Source organism: Bemisia tabaci, chromosome 3, assembly GCF_918797505.1.
Source record: "Bemisia tabaci chromosome 3, PGI_BMITA_v3".
NCBI classification, from domain to species: Eukaryota; Metazoa; Arthropoda; class Insecta; order Hemiptera; family Aleyrodidae; genus Bemisia; species Bemisia tabaci.
In genome coordinates this window covers 44,745,231-44,761,720 of record NC_092795.1, presented here as the reverse complement: position 1 = coordinate 44,761,720, position 16,490 = coordinate 44,745,231, and the positions used below count along the sequence as shown (strand labels likewise).

The window sequence follows — 16,490 nt, the reverse complement described above, 5'->3', positions numbered from 1 at the left end:
TCCTTAGTCTATCAATTTCGATAGGCCTCGATAGACGATCAAATTCCCGAACCTATTCCGATCGAAGTAGCATCAAAAAGTCGGGAGTCATCAGTCTTAAACTCATTAATTTGCTTCATTTTAAAATGAAAACTTGGCAGAAATGTTGCCTGTGGCAGGAAATGATGAATGGTGGCACTCCGTTCTGATCTTCCTTTGAACAAAAAAGTGCGGCCCGTCAAAATTTGATGGTAGATGGTGACCACCAGTCATCAGCATGTCTACTTTGATCGGAATTGGTTCGGAATTTGATCGTCTATGCAGGGCTAATAATCAGCGTGCAGACAAGCCGTTTGATCATGACGTCGGACACGACGTCATTTTTGACTCCCATGATCTGACACACTCTATCATTGCGGACCCGATCTCTCTCTTCGAAAAAGATGTAATATAACTTCCATTAACGTAAGCAATCTGAAGAGGCGGTGGTTATCCGGTTTATGCCGCGGGTCATTCTACTCAGGTCCTTTGCAAGGCCTGATCTGACAACGTGGTGCGATATGAGGCAAACGAGCCACAGCCACGTGATCGTGATCCGAGAACGACTGTTTTCCACTCGTTGATGCTCTAACGCTTGATTTTTACTCTCCCATAATTTTGTTTTTTATAATCCCTACGCTATTGTCTACCCCCTGCACTTCGCCCCTTCTTATTCTCCACGGCTTTCATTTCTCGCCTTTTATTCAATGAACACTAGAGTTCGACGTCCAATGCGCCCGGATCGATGTACAAGTCAATATCCTGTTAAGGAGAACTTTTGTGAGCGTTTAAGACCCATTTATCGCACACAGTGTTCGAAACTCATCTTTGAGTTTCAGGCGCCATGTGGCTCAACAAGCTCTATTTTTAGGGACCATTGAAGATTTTTTGGGGGCCAAATTGACTTTTTGCCTGAATATCACGGCGCACTCAATTAAAATTTAGACGCAAGGTGTTTTAGTTACAGAACAAATAGCTGCAACCCGGGAGAAATTTCGAAAAATCACCGAACAGAAAAATTTAGATTTTTTTCTGGGGGAGGGGGGGCAATTTTTAGGGGCCACGTTGGCTCAAAGCCTTCATTTTTAATAGCCATGACCGATTTATTAGGCGCATTTGAGGCGTTGGCGCCTGTGAGTTTCGAACACTGATCGCACAGATGTCCGATCTGTGTTTTTTTTATATTGGCGGATCCAGCAATTTGGCAACACCGAGTTTCCTCCATTTAAACCTATAGGATGTATATCGATTCTTGGGGGGGGGGGGAGGCAGGTGCTCCAACAAGAATCGGTTATTTAGCATAGGTTTAAACGGAGGAAATCCGGTGTTGCCAAAGTGCTGGACCCGCCTCTGCTTTCGCCATATTTAAAAAAAAGGGGCGCAGAGATCGGGTCCGCAATGATAGAGTGCGTCAGATTATGGGAGCCGAAAATGACATCGTATTCGACTTCATGACCAAACAATTTTTCCGGTGTGGTTATTTCAATAGGACGTAGAGTACATAGAGTCGTAATGTAAATGAGAGAGCTGGCGCCATGTTCTGGTCGACGAGTTCCGAGCCCGGTGTGCGCCGAGCTTAGGTCAATTTTCCAATACATGTTCGATCCAAAATGGCGGCGTGGAATACGCGGTGATTCCTATCTTCTTTGTTTACATAGGATGGCCGGGTGCCCGTGTATCGAAAACAATCGATTATGTATCGAAAAAATGACCCGGCGTCACACAGGAGTCTCGGAATCCGGACCTGGAAAATGCTTAAAAGTGGCGCCAGCTCTCCCACTTACATTACGACTTTATGTACTCTATGCAACAGGATGACTGAGGAAAGGCTACCGAAGAAGATGCTTGATGGGGTTCCTCCTGAAGGGAGACAAAGGGTACGCCAGGTGAAAGGGTGGCGACAGGAGGTTTTAGAGGAAATGTGGGGGTACCAACTCCCTGAAGAGCTTTTGGAGGATAGGGGACTCAGGCATTTTTAAATCCTTATTCATCGGCGATCAAAGGTGCGAAAGCACTACCGCGCACTTAATTATCGTAGAATCGCTGAAGCACCTACCGATTGCCATTTTGTGCCTAGATGATAGCGTTGACGTTGAGTATTCGTGCCCAAGTACGTGAAAAGTGTGCTAGTAAAATGTGTTACATAATTTCACGTTGACAAAAAACTGTCTGTTTTTTTATAACTAACATTTAGAGATCAAAACGTCAAACTATACCTACCACTAATACCTACCCCAATCTTTTATGAAGCCCCGTAATTTCTCTCTAAATAAAACTAAGTTCGGCCCATCAAAACAGAATTCTCGGTACTTGATGGAGGGTAAATCATTAGAAATTACAATTTATCTCATCGATTAATTGCTACAAAAACAATCTCTGAGGCTCCAGTAGAAGTTTGTATGTTTTTTCTTCATATTTCTAAAGTCCCTAAGTCCCTAAGTCCTCTGTAAACTACTCATTAAATTAGATAGTCAGGGGAGCTAAAGTTACCATTTTTCAAAAATTGAAAATAAAATTCATTCTAGACCCCAATAAAATATGTTCAAATTGAGAACTCAAGAACATCGTCGAGTAATCAGATTATGCGCCCAGTAGAAATGGATTGGTGTAGAGAAAGAACGAGACGAAGCGGTCGAAAACAAGACCTAGAAAGAGGTTGATGAAACTGAAGGTTGGGTTCCGTGAGCAAAAGAAATTACTTGTACCCTGCAATTAGTCGCAAAGGACGTGAACTGAACTGTTCATTCTAAATCAATTAAACTTTCGCTTTCTCTCCTTACTTTTCACAATCCGGCTGTCGCCGGCCTTTCCAGAATATGAAATTTGACTGAAGGTCTTTTTTGTCTAAGACTAATCAGCACTTCCCTTTACCTAACTTTAAACATCTCATCCCTAACTGTAGGGTTGTCAAACTACTGAGGTTGACAATTCGCAAATCGTGTACAAACGTCTAAAAACGTTTTTCTCCTGTCAGAAAATTACATTAATTACGTGCTCTGGTGTGACCAAAGGAAAGAGAACATGAGAACTTCCCCGGTCACCAGGTCAAATAGTAGTGTCACTACTTTTCCGATAATCTCACATTACTTAAAGTATTGAATCATTATAAATATTTAGTTTGCTATAAAATGCCCTGTTGACAATTACTCTCCGAAAAGTCTCAGAATAATGTATTAAATAAATAGTGCAAAGAATTGTCAAATGCTTTGTGGAATACGTTGAGAAAGAGGAGAAAGGATTTGGGCCATAATGAATGGTTTGAAAGTGGGTCAAAATTGCATCACAATACATTATACAGCTGCTGGTATAAACCGAGAGTGACAGTTGAGAGGCCAACGGAATAGGAGTGTGAATTGGGTTATCAAATCCAGCTTCATGGTGTGACTTTGAGCACCTTCATTCGCCAAGGCCCCCTCACTTTTACCAATTCCTTCCCCTACCTCATAATTCCTTGCAGTGAGTTTCCAGCTTGAACGTCATGTTACAAAGTGGTACATCAGAATGCCACCAACAACCGAACATCATTGTTGCCACTTAGCAATCAGCAATTTTTCAATAGATTTACGTTGGCAAAATTTTGACTTCCGTGTTACGACGGAGCGCAAATACAAAGGTTCTTGACACCACGGAAGCAGACATATTGACAGCTCTCCCTTTTTCCGTGCTCTATTGCCTTCAGATTGTTATTTGCTTGCTATTGGTGGGGATGATCGTTGGGAGGAGGAGAGCGTCTGCAGGGGAAAATGACCGCATTGCAATATCATGTCAAGGTTTTCATCTTTTCTCGCCTCTTAAAAAAGATTTAACACAGTTTGGAAGTTATGAAGGCAGATCAGTTTTGCTACATCCATTCGGTTTCATTCCTGTTGTATAGTTGCACATTAATTACAGCACCAACAACATCGTCTTCTGCCGTGTTAAAAAAGAACGCCGTATGAACCTGCAGGCATTGCCAAATTTTCTCTGATAAAATACGAATTTCTTCGGAAAATTGTAATTATTTTTCTTCCAATTTTTCAGACTATTTTGTTCACACTTTAATCTAAAATATCTGAAAATTTCATGGAAAAATATGCATTAATTTCGTCAAAAATGCATGTTTTTCCGGGGAAATTTGGCAACTCTCGAATGTTCATACGGCGTTTTCCCTTAGCACGGCAGCCATGCACTCTGCCCAGTCCGCCTTCAACACGTCGATTAGGCAATGTGAGCGACTCATGAGCAGTTAATAGTTGCAACAGTTTTGCCACATTCATTCGGTTTCATTCTATTTGTAATCGCACGAATTTGAAGGAAATGCACCAAGTCACATAAAGTTTGTATGCGGAACCAGGCCCATCGCAGTATTGTTTCCATCGGGTCCACACAACATTTCCAGCCGACCCGTTACATGGGAACCTTGTCGTGACTCTGTTAGCAGGTAAAAATTTCGCGTCCAACTCTTTTGATTACCACGGATTTACACTCAATCATAAGTAAGCAAGTATATGAGTATGTAACTGTGTCACAAAACTCGCCGATCTTATTTTAAAAACGCTGAAAAGATGTGCAAGTTTTGTCATTTCATAAACCAGAATACACTTACTCATAATCATATATATTCATTTTTAGGATTTCAAGCTGGATTGAAATCCAAGGATATGACGGAATTTTTAAACAAATGTAAAAAAAAAAGTTGGTCGAAAATGTTTTCCTGCGCTGCGGCAAGACTTTCAAGTTGACAAGATACTGGCCAGCAAGGAATGCTGAGTGGACACAATGAGAACTACTTTTCTCTACCGTGGTATCCCACGGTAGCGGTGGGCCTGGCCTTGGGCTAAGTGTCCATTTATCCCATTCTGTTTAACTTAATCGCACAGACTATAAGAACATTGTCTGGCGTTTAGATCAGTTCGCCTTCACCAATTTGATTAGGCAATATGGGCGACTCGGGAGCGGTAATAGTTGCCGCAACACTTTTGCCACATTCATTCGATTTGGCTCAAGTTGTTGTCGTACATTCATCACAGCACTGACAACATCGTCTCGCGTGCTGACTAGTTCGCCTTCAATAACTCGATTAGGCAATCTGAGCGGCTTTGAGGTAGCAATAGTTGCTTGTGACAGCTTTTCTAGATTTATCCGATTTTGCCTCTGTAACAGCCGGATATTAATGGAGCAATATTTTTATTAAGATTTAGAATACCACGAGACACGTTGAAGTAAATTTCCGAAAATTTCAAAAGTTAAGTGAACCGAGAGAAATTAATGTTTGTAGTTCATATTAAGACTAAAGAGAAGAGACAAACCTCTTGTTGCTCAGCCACAAATTTCTTCTTCTTTTGAACGAACAGCATTACAACAGACGCGGGCCAACGCATTGAATTGTATTTCATTCAGCTAATGTCTTTGGGGCTCGACTCGAATTCCAAAGTAATGCCACACGATGAAACACGATGGAATACATTTAAAAAGGAACCACGGGGTAACCTCTATTTAAGAGGACCCACGAGTCATTCTAATGGTAGTGTTTGAGTTTGCCATGACAAACAATTATTCTCCTACATGCATTCGAACGCGCGAATAGAGTTTGTTTCTCGATAGGATAGTCGTTATTCGCACACGTAATTTTCATCATCACAATAATTGATAATCACTCAATCCTTAAGAAGTCAGAAACGATAAGCTTCACTCTTGTACATTTCACTGACACATTGAGACATTTCAGTATTTTTATTGAAGTATTGGGGAAATGCGCTCTACCACTGTCGTAACTCTTCATTTTATTATGTTTTTCTTTCGATATTTATTGATTCGTAATTAATGATGATACTATTAATTTAAAGTTTGCAGATCTTGATAAGAATTTAGTGGTGCACAAATCTTCGAACTGGTAAATATATGACTCTCGTCGTGATAATTGCTTAAAGTATTTCCAAGTAAGTATTTCCAGTTTATAAAACTGCCACATCAAATTCTATTTACTCCGATCTGCACAAGCCATTCACAAACTCTGCCCAGCATCGTTGGGTTAGATTTGCCTTCCGGAAAAGTTTTAAGAACACTTTCCTCAATATTGCAGGAATCCATGGATCCTTATTTTGATCGTTTTAACTTTTACATAATGCATTCGGATTATCTATGAATTGTGGACACACTAAATACTTCCATTTCCATAGCGTGATATAACTTCATAACTTCAGCGTGAAGTCAAATGACAAGTTATGGTTCATGTTTAGAATTAATGGACTGATACTGTCTTTGAAGTTACGCTTCATACACAGAGGTCACTATTCATGGGCAAAGTATTGTCAATTATCCTATATCGGGCCAGAGTTTTTAAACTATTTAAAATTTAAAAAAAAAAAAAACTTCATTTTATACAGTGCGGAGGAAGTTTCAATTCTTTCGATTGAATTTGTCGATTACTTGAGCCTAATTTTGTTTAATCTAAAGACGATTCCAGAAATCATCATCGAAGGAAGTAAATTTCAAAAACCACCGATCGACAATCACCAATTTAAGTAAATTTCAGTTTTCGGAAATGAGGAGCATTTTGAGTAACCCAGGAGTAATTCCATGTTGGATTTTAATTAATTGTAAATAAGTTTTGATAAGATGCTCGAGTTGAGAATCAGTTCAAAATAGTTTTTAAACATTAATTTAATGGGGTTTCAGCTTGCTATGTTGCCAAGTTTGATGCTATTTTCAAATTATAACGTGCGTAGGTACAACAATACCAGTCGTATCCATAATATTTTATAGTGATGGTGTCGTCAAATTAAAAAAATGCCGAGCCACATGTAACCTGAAGCTCCGTTCATATGAAGTTCCCTCTCCGTAACTCATATAATATAAGGGAGAACGACGTAGCAGATCGAGAAATAAACAAATAAAGCTTTGAACAAAGGAGTGACATTGATCCTATCTACGAGCAAACCTAACCTAGGCGAAGGTCGCGCAGTGTGAAAAATAAGCGCGGAAAATTTATCGGCGTCCGTAAATGGGCGGGGAAGGATGCGCGGTCACACATGCACATATGCGCGAGCGAACAGAGATGGCGTCAATACGGAACCGGATATCAGACTGCTTATTGTTTCCGTTTCTGCGGGACGAATGGGACTGCCAGGCAAAGGGGATGGGGGGCATGAGACACGGTAACTGTCTCTTGCCGCTCCGAGGCTCAGGGGCTCCAGGGTCTCGCAGATAGGGATCGCCCGGTCGGATCACGAATCATAGTTGCGAGTCCTGCTAATCGTATTTTCTCCCGCTGCTCGACACGTTGCTCCGCAGGAAAGTGAAAGTTTACGGAAAATTGATTCATCTGCTACGCGCTCAGGCCCGGATTTACCTTTTCAGCGCTCCTAGGCAAATCTGACAATCGCGCACCTCGCAGAACGGACGACCGCACTGGGGGGGGGGGGAGGGGAGGTCCGAGGGTCCTCCCCCAGAAAATTTTTAAAATCGGACATTTGATTAACGCAATATAAAGCTACTTTATTTAGGTTATTTCAGAGAAAAATTTTTTGGTTCAAAAGCCTCTTGTGCTACCATATTTTTCGAAAGGCGTAGGGAATAAAACAAAGCAAAATTAAACTAAGGCGAGAAAAAGTTGAAAAAAGTAAAATAAAATTTACTATTCTTTTCGCGCGCATTTTTCTTCGTCCTTAAATTTTTTACCGATTTCAATTCTATGATCCTTAAAAAAGCATGCACGTGTTTCAAAATTTTGCGCCCCTCAAAACTTTGCGCCCCTAGGCAGCTGCCTAGGTCTGCCTTGTGGGAAATCCGGGCCTGTACGCGCTGCGGTTGGAGACACGAATCGGCGAGTAGCGCAACGGCCGCGGACTAACGTTCCCGAGAACGATCCAAAAGCTGCCGGCCGGTGGGCTGGTTCTTGAAATTGATAGACAAAGCTATAGACAGAGAGTACCAATGGGATATAGAGAGATTATATTTATGGAGGCAGGAGCGTTGCAATGGACGAAGGAGGTAGGTAATGGACTAACCAACGGCAACTCACGAGAGAACCTATAGTTATAGTCAATCATTTTCTGCCTTAGTCTATAGGAACCAACCATTTCAACCTCCATACTCCCTCCATACTCCCTATAACTTGTTTGTCTATCGCTTTGCCTTCCGCTTTGTCTATCAATTTCAACAATCAACCCGCTGGTTGGCCTAGTGGTCAGCGCATCTGGCTATAAGATAATAGTTCCTGGGATCGAATCCCAGTTTTCAAGGAACTGGCGATAGTAGGTCTGCTAAAACGTATGCCACTCGGCCTGAATCCCTACAAAGAAGAAGAAAGAGCTCGGATGTGCACGAGCATACTAACCATAAGTTCGTCAAGGTTGCAGAATCCTGAAAGGAGTGAAGCCTCCAAAATTGTGACGTGACAAAGTGATTGATCGATGAACATGACCGATGATCCATGAACTGCGGAAAAATCTTTGAGTCAACTCAGTGGAACTCTGGGTTTGTCCGAATGACTCAGGGTCGGAATGCATGGCTTTCTCTGGATCATTGAGTTTTTGAATAAGGGTGATTTTAGAATCGAGTGCCTCAAACTTTAATTCTAATCAAGAATGCCGTAATTAAACAGTGGTCGGGAGTTTTCCAACCGCGCGGCCAAAATGCATGCTGATGACGGCCGAAACATTGTTGGAACAACTCCATTTGATAATGCGTCGAGCCTTAAACGCATATTCGAAGACACGTGTTCATCCTGATACAACTTTGAAAAACTTTTGAAGAAAGTTTGGGCGCAAAATGTTGAAAAATCAAAGAGCGACAAACAATAACTGTCCATGCATGCGTCGCTCCCGTTAAACCGATTCGCGAGTGCTCACAGTTCCATTGGTAGAGAGACCGTTCTACTGTCAATCGCTAGACCATCAGTGATATTGGTAATTCTTCTGATAAAAATGCTCCACCAGTAAAAAACCTAGCATTTATTAGGACTAACAGGCCAAAAAAAAAAAAGGTGACAGCATTTTAAAGCACGCCAATTAAGGGCGTTACAGTCGATAAATGCAAACGATCAGACTTTTAATATTTAATCATTCCTTGTGGAAATAACGTATGTGCCTTGCAGTTCTGCTCAGATAGTGCAACTTGAGGCCTATAATGCGTTCGGTCGCATTTAAGGCCATACTACAATCTCCCCCCCCCCCCGAACACAGCTTGATTCTGAGTCAATTGGGCGAACGCACGGCTAGCAGTTACCGAAGCGACGCGACGCGCAACTATTCGAACGCTTCGGAAGTGTTCTTGCCTACTCTGTTTCTTGAAGGAGACTTGTACGGCCGGCACAGTTTCATTTCCACACTGGCGCTCGGAATGATGTTTTAAGAGTGAATAGCTGATACTTACCCCATCAGATTTCAGTCTTATTTCTTTGCCGGCAGCTGCCAACAATATCCTGAGAATGCTTGTAGCGGTGCCTGTTTGCCGGCATGCAACCAGATGGACAGCAGTTTGTTGTTTTGCCTGAAATATTGAAACAGCTAGATTTTAGAATATTCTCAAGAATCTATCGTAAGATGGGATTCTATTTAAAAACTAAATTTGCACTTCAACTGATACTCGTGCTGACAGCACCCGCAATAATGCTCTTGTTTGATTAACATTTGTATTTATTTCCTGTGTGATGAGTGTGATAACTATAGAGGACTGTCGGTTGCAGGTACCCTGAGCAAAGTGTATGGAAAAATCTTGAAAGCAAAAATTGAAGAGGAGTGGAAAGAACATGAAGCGGAAGAGCAAGCAGGTTTCAGAGCCGGTCGGTCAACGATTGATCACTTATTTACCATCATCCACGTCATAGAGAAAAAGAAGGGAGTTGGCCAGGAATTACATCTAGTGTTTGTGGATCTCCAGAAAGCTTACGATAGTGTGCCATTGATGAAACTTTGGGAAGCCTTGAACAAAAGGGGTTTTAGTGGGGGACTAATTAGTGCTATTAAGGAATTTTATGGTGGGGCTTTCTCTAGGGTTAAATCGCATGGGGAGTTATCGTTGGGGTTTTTAATTACTAAAGGACTGAAACAAGGGTGTTGTTTGTCGCCAACCTTATTTAAAGTGTACCTGGAAGAAGTTTTAAAGGAATGGAAAAGATGCTGTTCGGGAATGGGCGTCCCGCTACGTGAAGATGGCACCCTTTATACTCTGTGCTTTGCTGATGATCAGGTGGTAATAGCTCAGGACGAAGAAGATGCGAATTACATGACGCGGAAGCTAGTGGAAGTATACCGAAAGTGGGGAATGGAAGTAAATGTGGTTAAGACGGAGAAGTTGGTTATCGGTGGTGATCAGCAAAGCATTGAACTGGAGGATGGCCGGAAGATCCTGGACTGTGAAGAGTATAAATATCTCGGAGTTTGGTTAACTAAGGACGGAAATTTGGATCGGGCCATTAAAGATCGGAATGTGCAAGGCAGGAAAGCTATCGCGATGCTAAATGGGGTTCTCTGGGACCAGAGTATCTCCAAGGAGACCAAAAGGAAAATTTACAACGTCATCGTGAAGAGTATCGTAACTTACGGGAGTGAGGTCTGGCAACTTAAGAAAAGAACTGAAGACATGCTTAGGGCAACCGAGATGGACTTTTGGCGAAGGTCTGCTGGGATATCGAGAAGAGAGCGTATCCGCAATGAAAGGGTACGCGAGATAATGGGTGTGGAAAAGGACATCGTGCACGATATCAGGTCCAAGCAGTTGGTCTGGTATGGACATGTGCGAAGGATGGCAGATGATCGGTTGCCCAAGCAGGTCTTCGATTGGGTTCCTCCCGGAAGGCGACGGCGTGGACGTCCTGTGAAAGGTTGGCGACAAGGGGTGGAGGAGGAGATCAGAAGGTGCCAATTGCCTGATGATCTCTGGGAGGATAGGGGGCAATGGCGATTGGGCGTCGCAGAGCGCGAGGCGGCGCTATAATCGCGACTTTATGTATGTATTTATTTCCTCATCAAGCAGGTTTAAGTTTATGTTCAGGAAATTATGTAAAAATCTCAATAGATAATATTTCAAACTTGTGCGCACGATAGTTCATTTCACAAGTCATCAAAAAAAAAACGAGTTAGCACACACGGAAAGATTTCTATCGTTAAGAGTTTGAACCTCAAAAAATTCAAAATGTTAACAAAATTTTCCGAGAGCAGCTTAATGCGGACATACTTACTCCACCCGGCGCCAGAATGTCAATCCCTTTCTTGTTTAAAACCAGCTTCACCACGTCCTCTCTTGAAAACATGGCAGCAATATGTAACGCGTTGTAGTTTTCCTGCGGAGTAAATGAAAGTAAGTTACGGCTTAAGTTATTTTCCAAATTGATAAAAAATTAATTAGAGATGTTAAAATATCAAGAAAGTACCACACAACTTGTCATCATTGCCAGAGTACGATGAGTAAGACAGAATATGTTCATGCAATCCTGTTCTATTGGAAAATGACTATGTAGACTAAATGAAAATGCAGACAATGTAAAAATAGTCTTGTGCTCGAACTAAATTTATACCTCACCCGATTAAATTGCTTCGTTTGTAAGGCAGGGGGGGGGGGGGCTACTGGATCTTTTTATGCGATTTTCATTTTCACAAATGCAAATATCATGGATGAATCAAGTTGCAGGTGTTAATGAACTCTAGACACCAAGCCGAAGAAAAATTTCTGAGATTGAGGATGTTCACTTGTATCATTATTTTTTTCCTATCTCTATAAGTAGTAATATCTATCTCCGTGATATACTTCAATACCTCAATTAAATAATATTTTATTTTATATTTTAAATTTCTATAATTAATGTGTTAATAATGATTATAACTTTAGGCTACCAACCAGAGCGAGATGAGGTATTATTTTTTATAATTATTATAACCTAGCCTCTCTACCTTTTATCATTAGTTCAACGCTCCCTAAGTATGAGTGAAAACTTGACTTCAAACCAAAATATTTTTAGTGAAAGTAACCTGGGCGGAAGTGTGTCTACCTTTTGGAACGACCATTGCGGCCATTGATTCTGAGAGGAGTGAAGGTGAGGTATGAACAAACGCGAGCGCTGATAATGTCAGCGATAACAGTGGATGTATAAAACGCCTGACAACAACGGATTATGCCACCCCGCGACACGAGTGCTTCTGTTTTAGTTTGCTCCAAGGAGTCCTCAGGTGAAAATGTCCCCAGACATGCAAGCAATTATGCAGTTTGCTCATGACGCTGTTGTTTATGTACACACTATTTATCTCCCTACGATGGTCAACACGTTACGAAGATTCAAATGACCACAATGTGCGTATAAGTGAAAAACGCGTGCCATACGACCTACACAACTATTTGTTTTTGTTTTTCATTTTTTTATCATAAATATACGGATTATTAAAGATTCTATCAATCCCTACAAAACCACGCTAAAATTGTTTAAAAAAATCGCAAATATTCGAATGAACATAAAATTACGTGTGTTAGATATGAATGAATATGATTACTTTGAATGAATAAGAAACAGGAGGAATATTCGAATAGTAATGTCGAAGCCAGGTTTTCATTATCATAACGAGGAATATATTCTTCAAAAAGGAGATGAAAATTAATGAGCTCATTACTTTTTCAACGGAGTTGTATTAGAGGCTTGACGAAGAATGGAACATCGAATGGTGAGGAGATACTTTGATTCTCCTGTTTGCACGGTTGCTTCGTATGTTTTTAACATTTGTCATCGGAAGATAATTGTCAAACAATATCAAATTAGGATGAGAAACATTTAGTCTGGCAGCAATGCTGACAAAATGTAACATCCTCTATTTCCGGATTCCACGTTTTTCGTCTTCAACATTTTCATTGCGCCTAGGGATTAATTTTTGGAATTTCTTTCGGCGAAATTATACAGAGCTATCCCCCCAGGCTAAGGAATAGTTTTTTCACTTTTATTCTCTCTTCTAAAGGCACATTTTGCCTAACTCCGTGACAAATATCCGTTGGATTTTTTCTTGTTTAGTAATTAGTAGATAAGCAATAATTTAAGGTCCTTACAATATTCTTAATATCTAATGTTTCCGTCAGGAATACAAAACAGTAATTACTAAGAAACTATATCAAAAACCTGAGATAGAAAGGAGCTCGTGTTATATGTAAATTGTGAATCCGCCATTATGACTTTCTCAGCACGGCAGATCCCTCGAACACCGCACGCTTATTACCATTGCTATTAAGCCTCTCTTGATACTATTTTTGGCCCAAAATTACACTTAGGTGACCTTGGAAGTGTCGCGCTTTTATACGGTGACGAAATTATCATTTCAAGTTCTCACTCCTCCTGTCAAATGAACTTGCTCTACCCTACCTTCTCTTCCTCTCTTCGTTTTTGCAAGCTGTGACCGAGACCAAACGGAAGAGGAACCGGGGGGAAAGAGATTTGTTCTAATGTCCTGTGTGAAATATAGCTGAAGGTCAACCACGTAGATTAGGGGCACGGTAGTCGATTATGAGAAAATTAGACTCTTCTCTCCTCTTGAAATAACTTAGGCACCTCGCTCAAGTATGAATGAGAGTTTAACTTCATGCATACCTACCAAAGCGTAGAAGAATCAACCCCGATGGATTGTCGCACAAAAGATGTATTGCCCTGGATAGACGATCAAAATCCGATCAAAGTAGACATGCTGATGACTGGTGGTCACCATCTACCATCAAATTTTGACGACCCGCTGTTTTTTGTTCAAAGTAAGATCAGAACGGAGTGCCACCATTCATCATTTCCTGCCACAGGAAACATTTCTGCCAAGTTTTCATTTATAAATGAAGCAAATTAATGAGTTTGAGACTGATGATTCCCGACACCTTGATGCTACTTTGATCGGAATTGGTTCGGGAATTTGATCGTCTATGCAGGGCTTATGGACATGTTCATGCTGAAATTGACTACGTGCATAGGTATTGCTTGTCACATAGTTCCTTTTAGCATTAAAACGTCCATATTGATAAACGAATAGATTGTATATGGGTAAAAATTACAAAAAATCCCGATGGGTATTTCAAGATGGTCTAAAATTCAATCTTTAACGCACAGTTCGCGTAGTCCGGATTACGCATTTTCAAAATATCCCATATCCAATGACACTTTTTCTTAGTCGTTGTCGACCAGGTTTTTTAAAGTGATTTATGAATCAATACATGTATAACAATATATGTATTGTCGCCTTTCTGACACATAGGACGTAACTGCACTTCGTGATGAACTCTGTCGTCTATATCACACAATGCTTTCCTGAGCTCATCTCTAAGTGTAGTTACGCTTTTTTGTAAAACAAGCGTCGCGATACAGTGAAAAACTTCTTTAAAACCGCTTAAATCACACGTGGGCTCATCTCCTCCCGATTTTTGCCGCTGAAGCTGAAAATGGCCTCAAAATATTTCCAGTATCTACCAAATTTTTAGGAAATAAAATTCTAAAAAAATTGCGTTTTTTCCAGCCGGAGAAACTCCTATCTTTGTGAAAACTCGATTACCCGAAGAATTTTAAACAAAAAAAACCTTAGGTTCAATCAAGATACAAGTGCGCATTTATCACGGAAAAAAAGTATCACAATCCCAACTATACTTCTGGCTGATTATGTCGTCAGACATAAGAGTAGTTGCAGCAGTAGGCACGTATGAGTCTGCCAAAACTGTGGTTGGATCAACTATACCTCTGGCAAGTGCAACTACTCTCATATTTGACGCCAAAATTAGCTAGGAGTATAGTTGGAATTTTCATACTTTTTTCTGTTTTCTAATCCTCCTGACCGATCACCCGACGCGACGCATTCTTTACTGATTAACAACATTAGAACAAAAAAAAAAATTATCGGAATCAAAAATTAAATTAGCTACATTTTAGACAGATTTTTACTGATATGCTAGGTTTATCCATTCATCCGCACTCGCATTACGAGTCGTAAAATAAAGTGCCTTGGTGAAATCGAATCCGGCCGACGAAACTCCCGGTAATTTAAACCGTCTCGGAGTAGGTCATTAGAGCACTGGTAGTCCTTTTCTTCCAGGTTATTCTATAATACGCAATGCTCAACCGGAGCAAGGTCGTCGGACGGGGGTGGAAATGTGGCAGCGGTGTAAGGAGAGTCAACTAAGTTTGCATGTTTATCTTCGAGCGATCTGGATGGAGGGCTGGAAGAAATACGACGTATAGTATCGGCGTTGTGACGGAAGGAAGAAGAATGCTGCCGTGCTAAGGAAAAACGCCGTATGAACATTCGAGCGTTGCCAAATTTCCTTCGATAAAATGTCAATTTTAGAGGAAAGCTGTGAATATTTTTCCTTGAAATTTTCAGAAACTCTAGGTCAAATTACGAATAAAATTCTCTGAAAAATTGTAGGAAAAATATCCACAAATTTTCCCGACAATTCGTGACTTACCAAAGGAAATTTGGCAACGTTTGAAGGTTCATACGGCGTTTTTCCTTAGCACGGCAGAATGAGGGGGAGCTTTTGGACATCGCGAGGGTTCGAAAAAAGGAAGGTGTGGCGAAACCCGGTGATCTATTCTCTCTCTCTTTCAATCCCTTTTCGTTCCGCGAATTTTGAAAGTATTTTCTTCACGTGCCATTGAACCCTCGGGCGAATTTTCTTGACCCAGAATTAGAGGCAGCCAGGCCATCATTTTTTGGGGAAATACTGGGCGTGAGTCTTTCAGCGGCAGGTTAGTCACGCGTGTCTTCGAATCGTGTGATAATGGTAGAGTCTCTTAAGTTAGCAAGAAATATCAAGATTTGTTCAAACGTCAAGTTTTCACGTCCAGCAGTAACAGAGATACCGAGCTACAATGAACAACAAAAAAAAAAACAACTAAAATCGGGACTAAGGCCGCAAATAATAAAAAGAACACATAAAATATAATAAAAAGCCCGGTACGTTTCGCAGGGATCACACCCGCATTTTCAACCGGCAAAACAAAGAAAATTAAAAAGAAGGACACTATGAGCCTCACCGCTGTTATTGTGAGACTCTTTTACCCTGGTAAAAATTGGTGATAAGAGCTGCGTTTCAAAATACCATAGGAATTCTTATAGCCGGCTAAAGAAGGCTACAGAAAATCATATAGCTGGCTGTAGAATGCGGAGAAAATCATACAGCCGGGCTATACGAGGCGATAAAAAATTATGCAGCCGGGCTATAGTTCCTATAGCCGGGCTTTACACTTTATCGCCTGACTGTTGCTTTTTCGCCATCGATTATAAAAGGCTATGAGAAATTGTGTAGAAATTCGTGTGCTTTGGAAATCATTAAGTTTGATACGGAACCACCTTAATATTTACAAAAAACACGTTATATTTTCCTTTAATACATATTTGTTTTATCAATTAAAACGAGAATAATCCATACAGGATGTGCAAGCATTTCAAAATCATGAGTTGAATAACGCTGACTCCGCCAGATTAAATATTAGAGCCTAACACAAAGCGGAGCGGCGACGCACTGGCGCCTACAAACCTAACAGG

At 40.8% G+C, this 16,490-nt stretch overlaps 1 protein-coding gene across 1 annotated transcript in view; it reads right to left on the bottom strand.

Annotated features, from left to right (window-relative positions):
- nompC (no mechanoreceptor potential C) overlaps window positions 1-16,490 on the bottom strand; it is a 79,476-nt gene that overhangs the window by 40,771 nt on the left and 22,215 nt on the right. The window contains exons 5-6 of the mRNA XM_072298437.1: window positions 11,180-11,281; window positions 9,373-9,489 (exon numbers count right to left, since the gene is read on the bottom strand). Coding sequence (XP_072154538.1) covers window positions 9,373-9,489; window positions 11,180-11,281 — 219 coding nt within the window. The remainder of the gene's footprint in view (window positions 1-9,372; window positions 9,490-11,179; window positions 11,282-16,490) is intronic.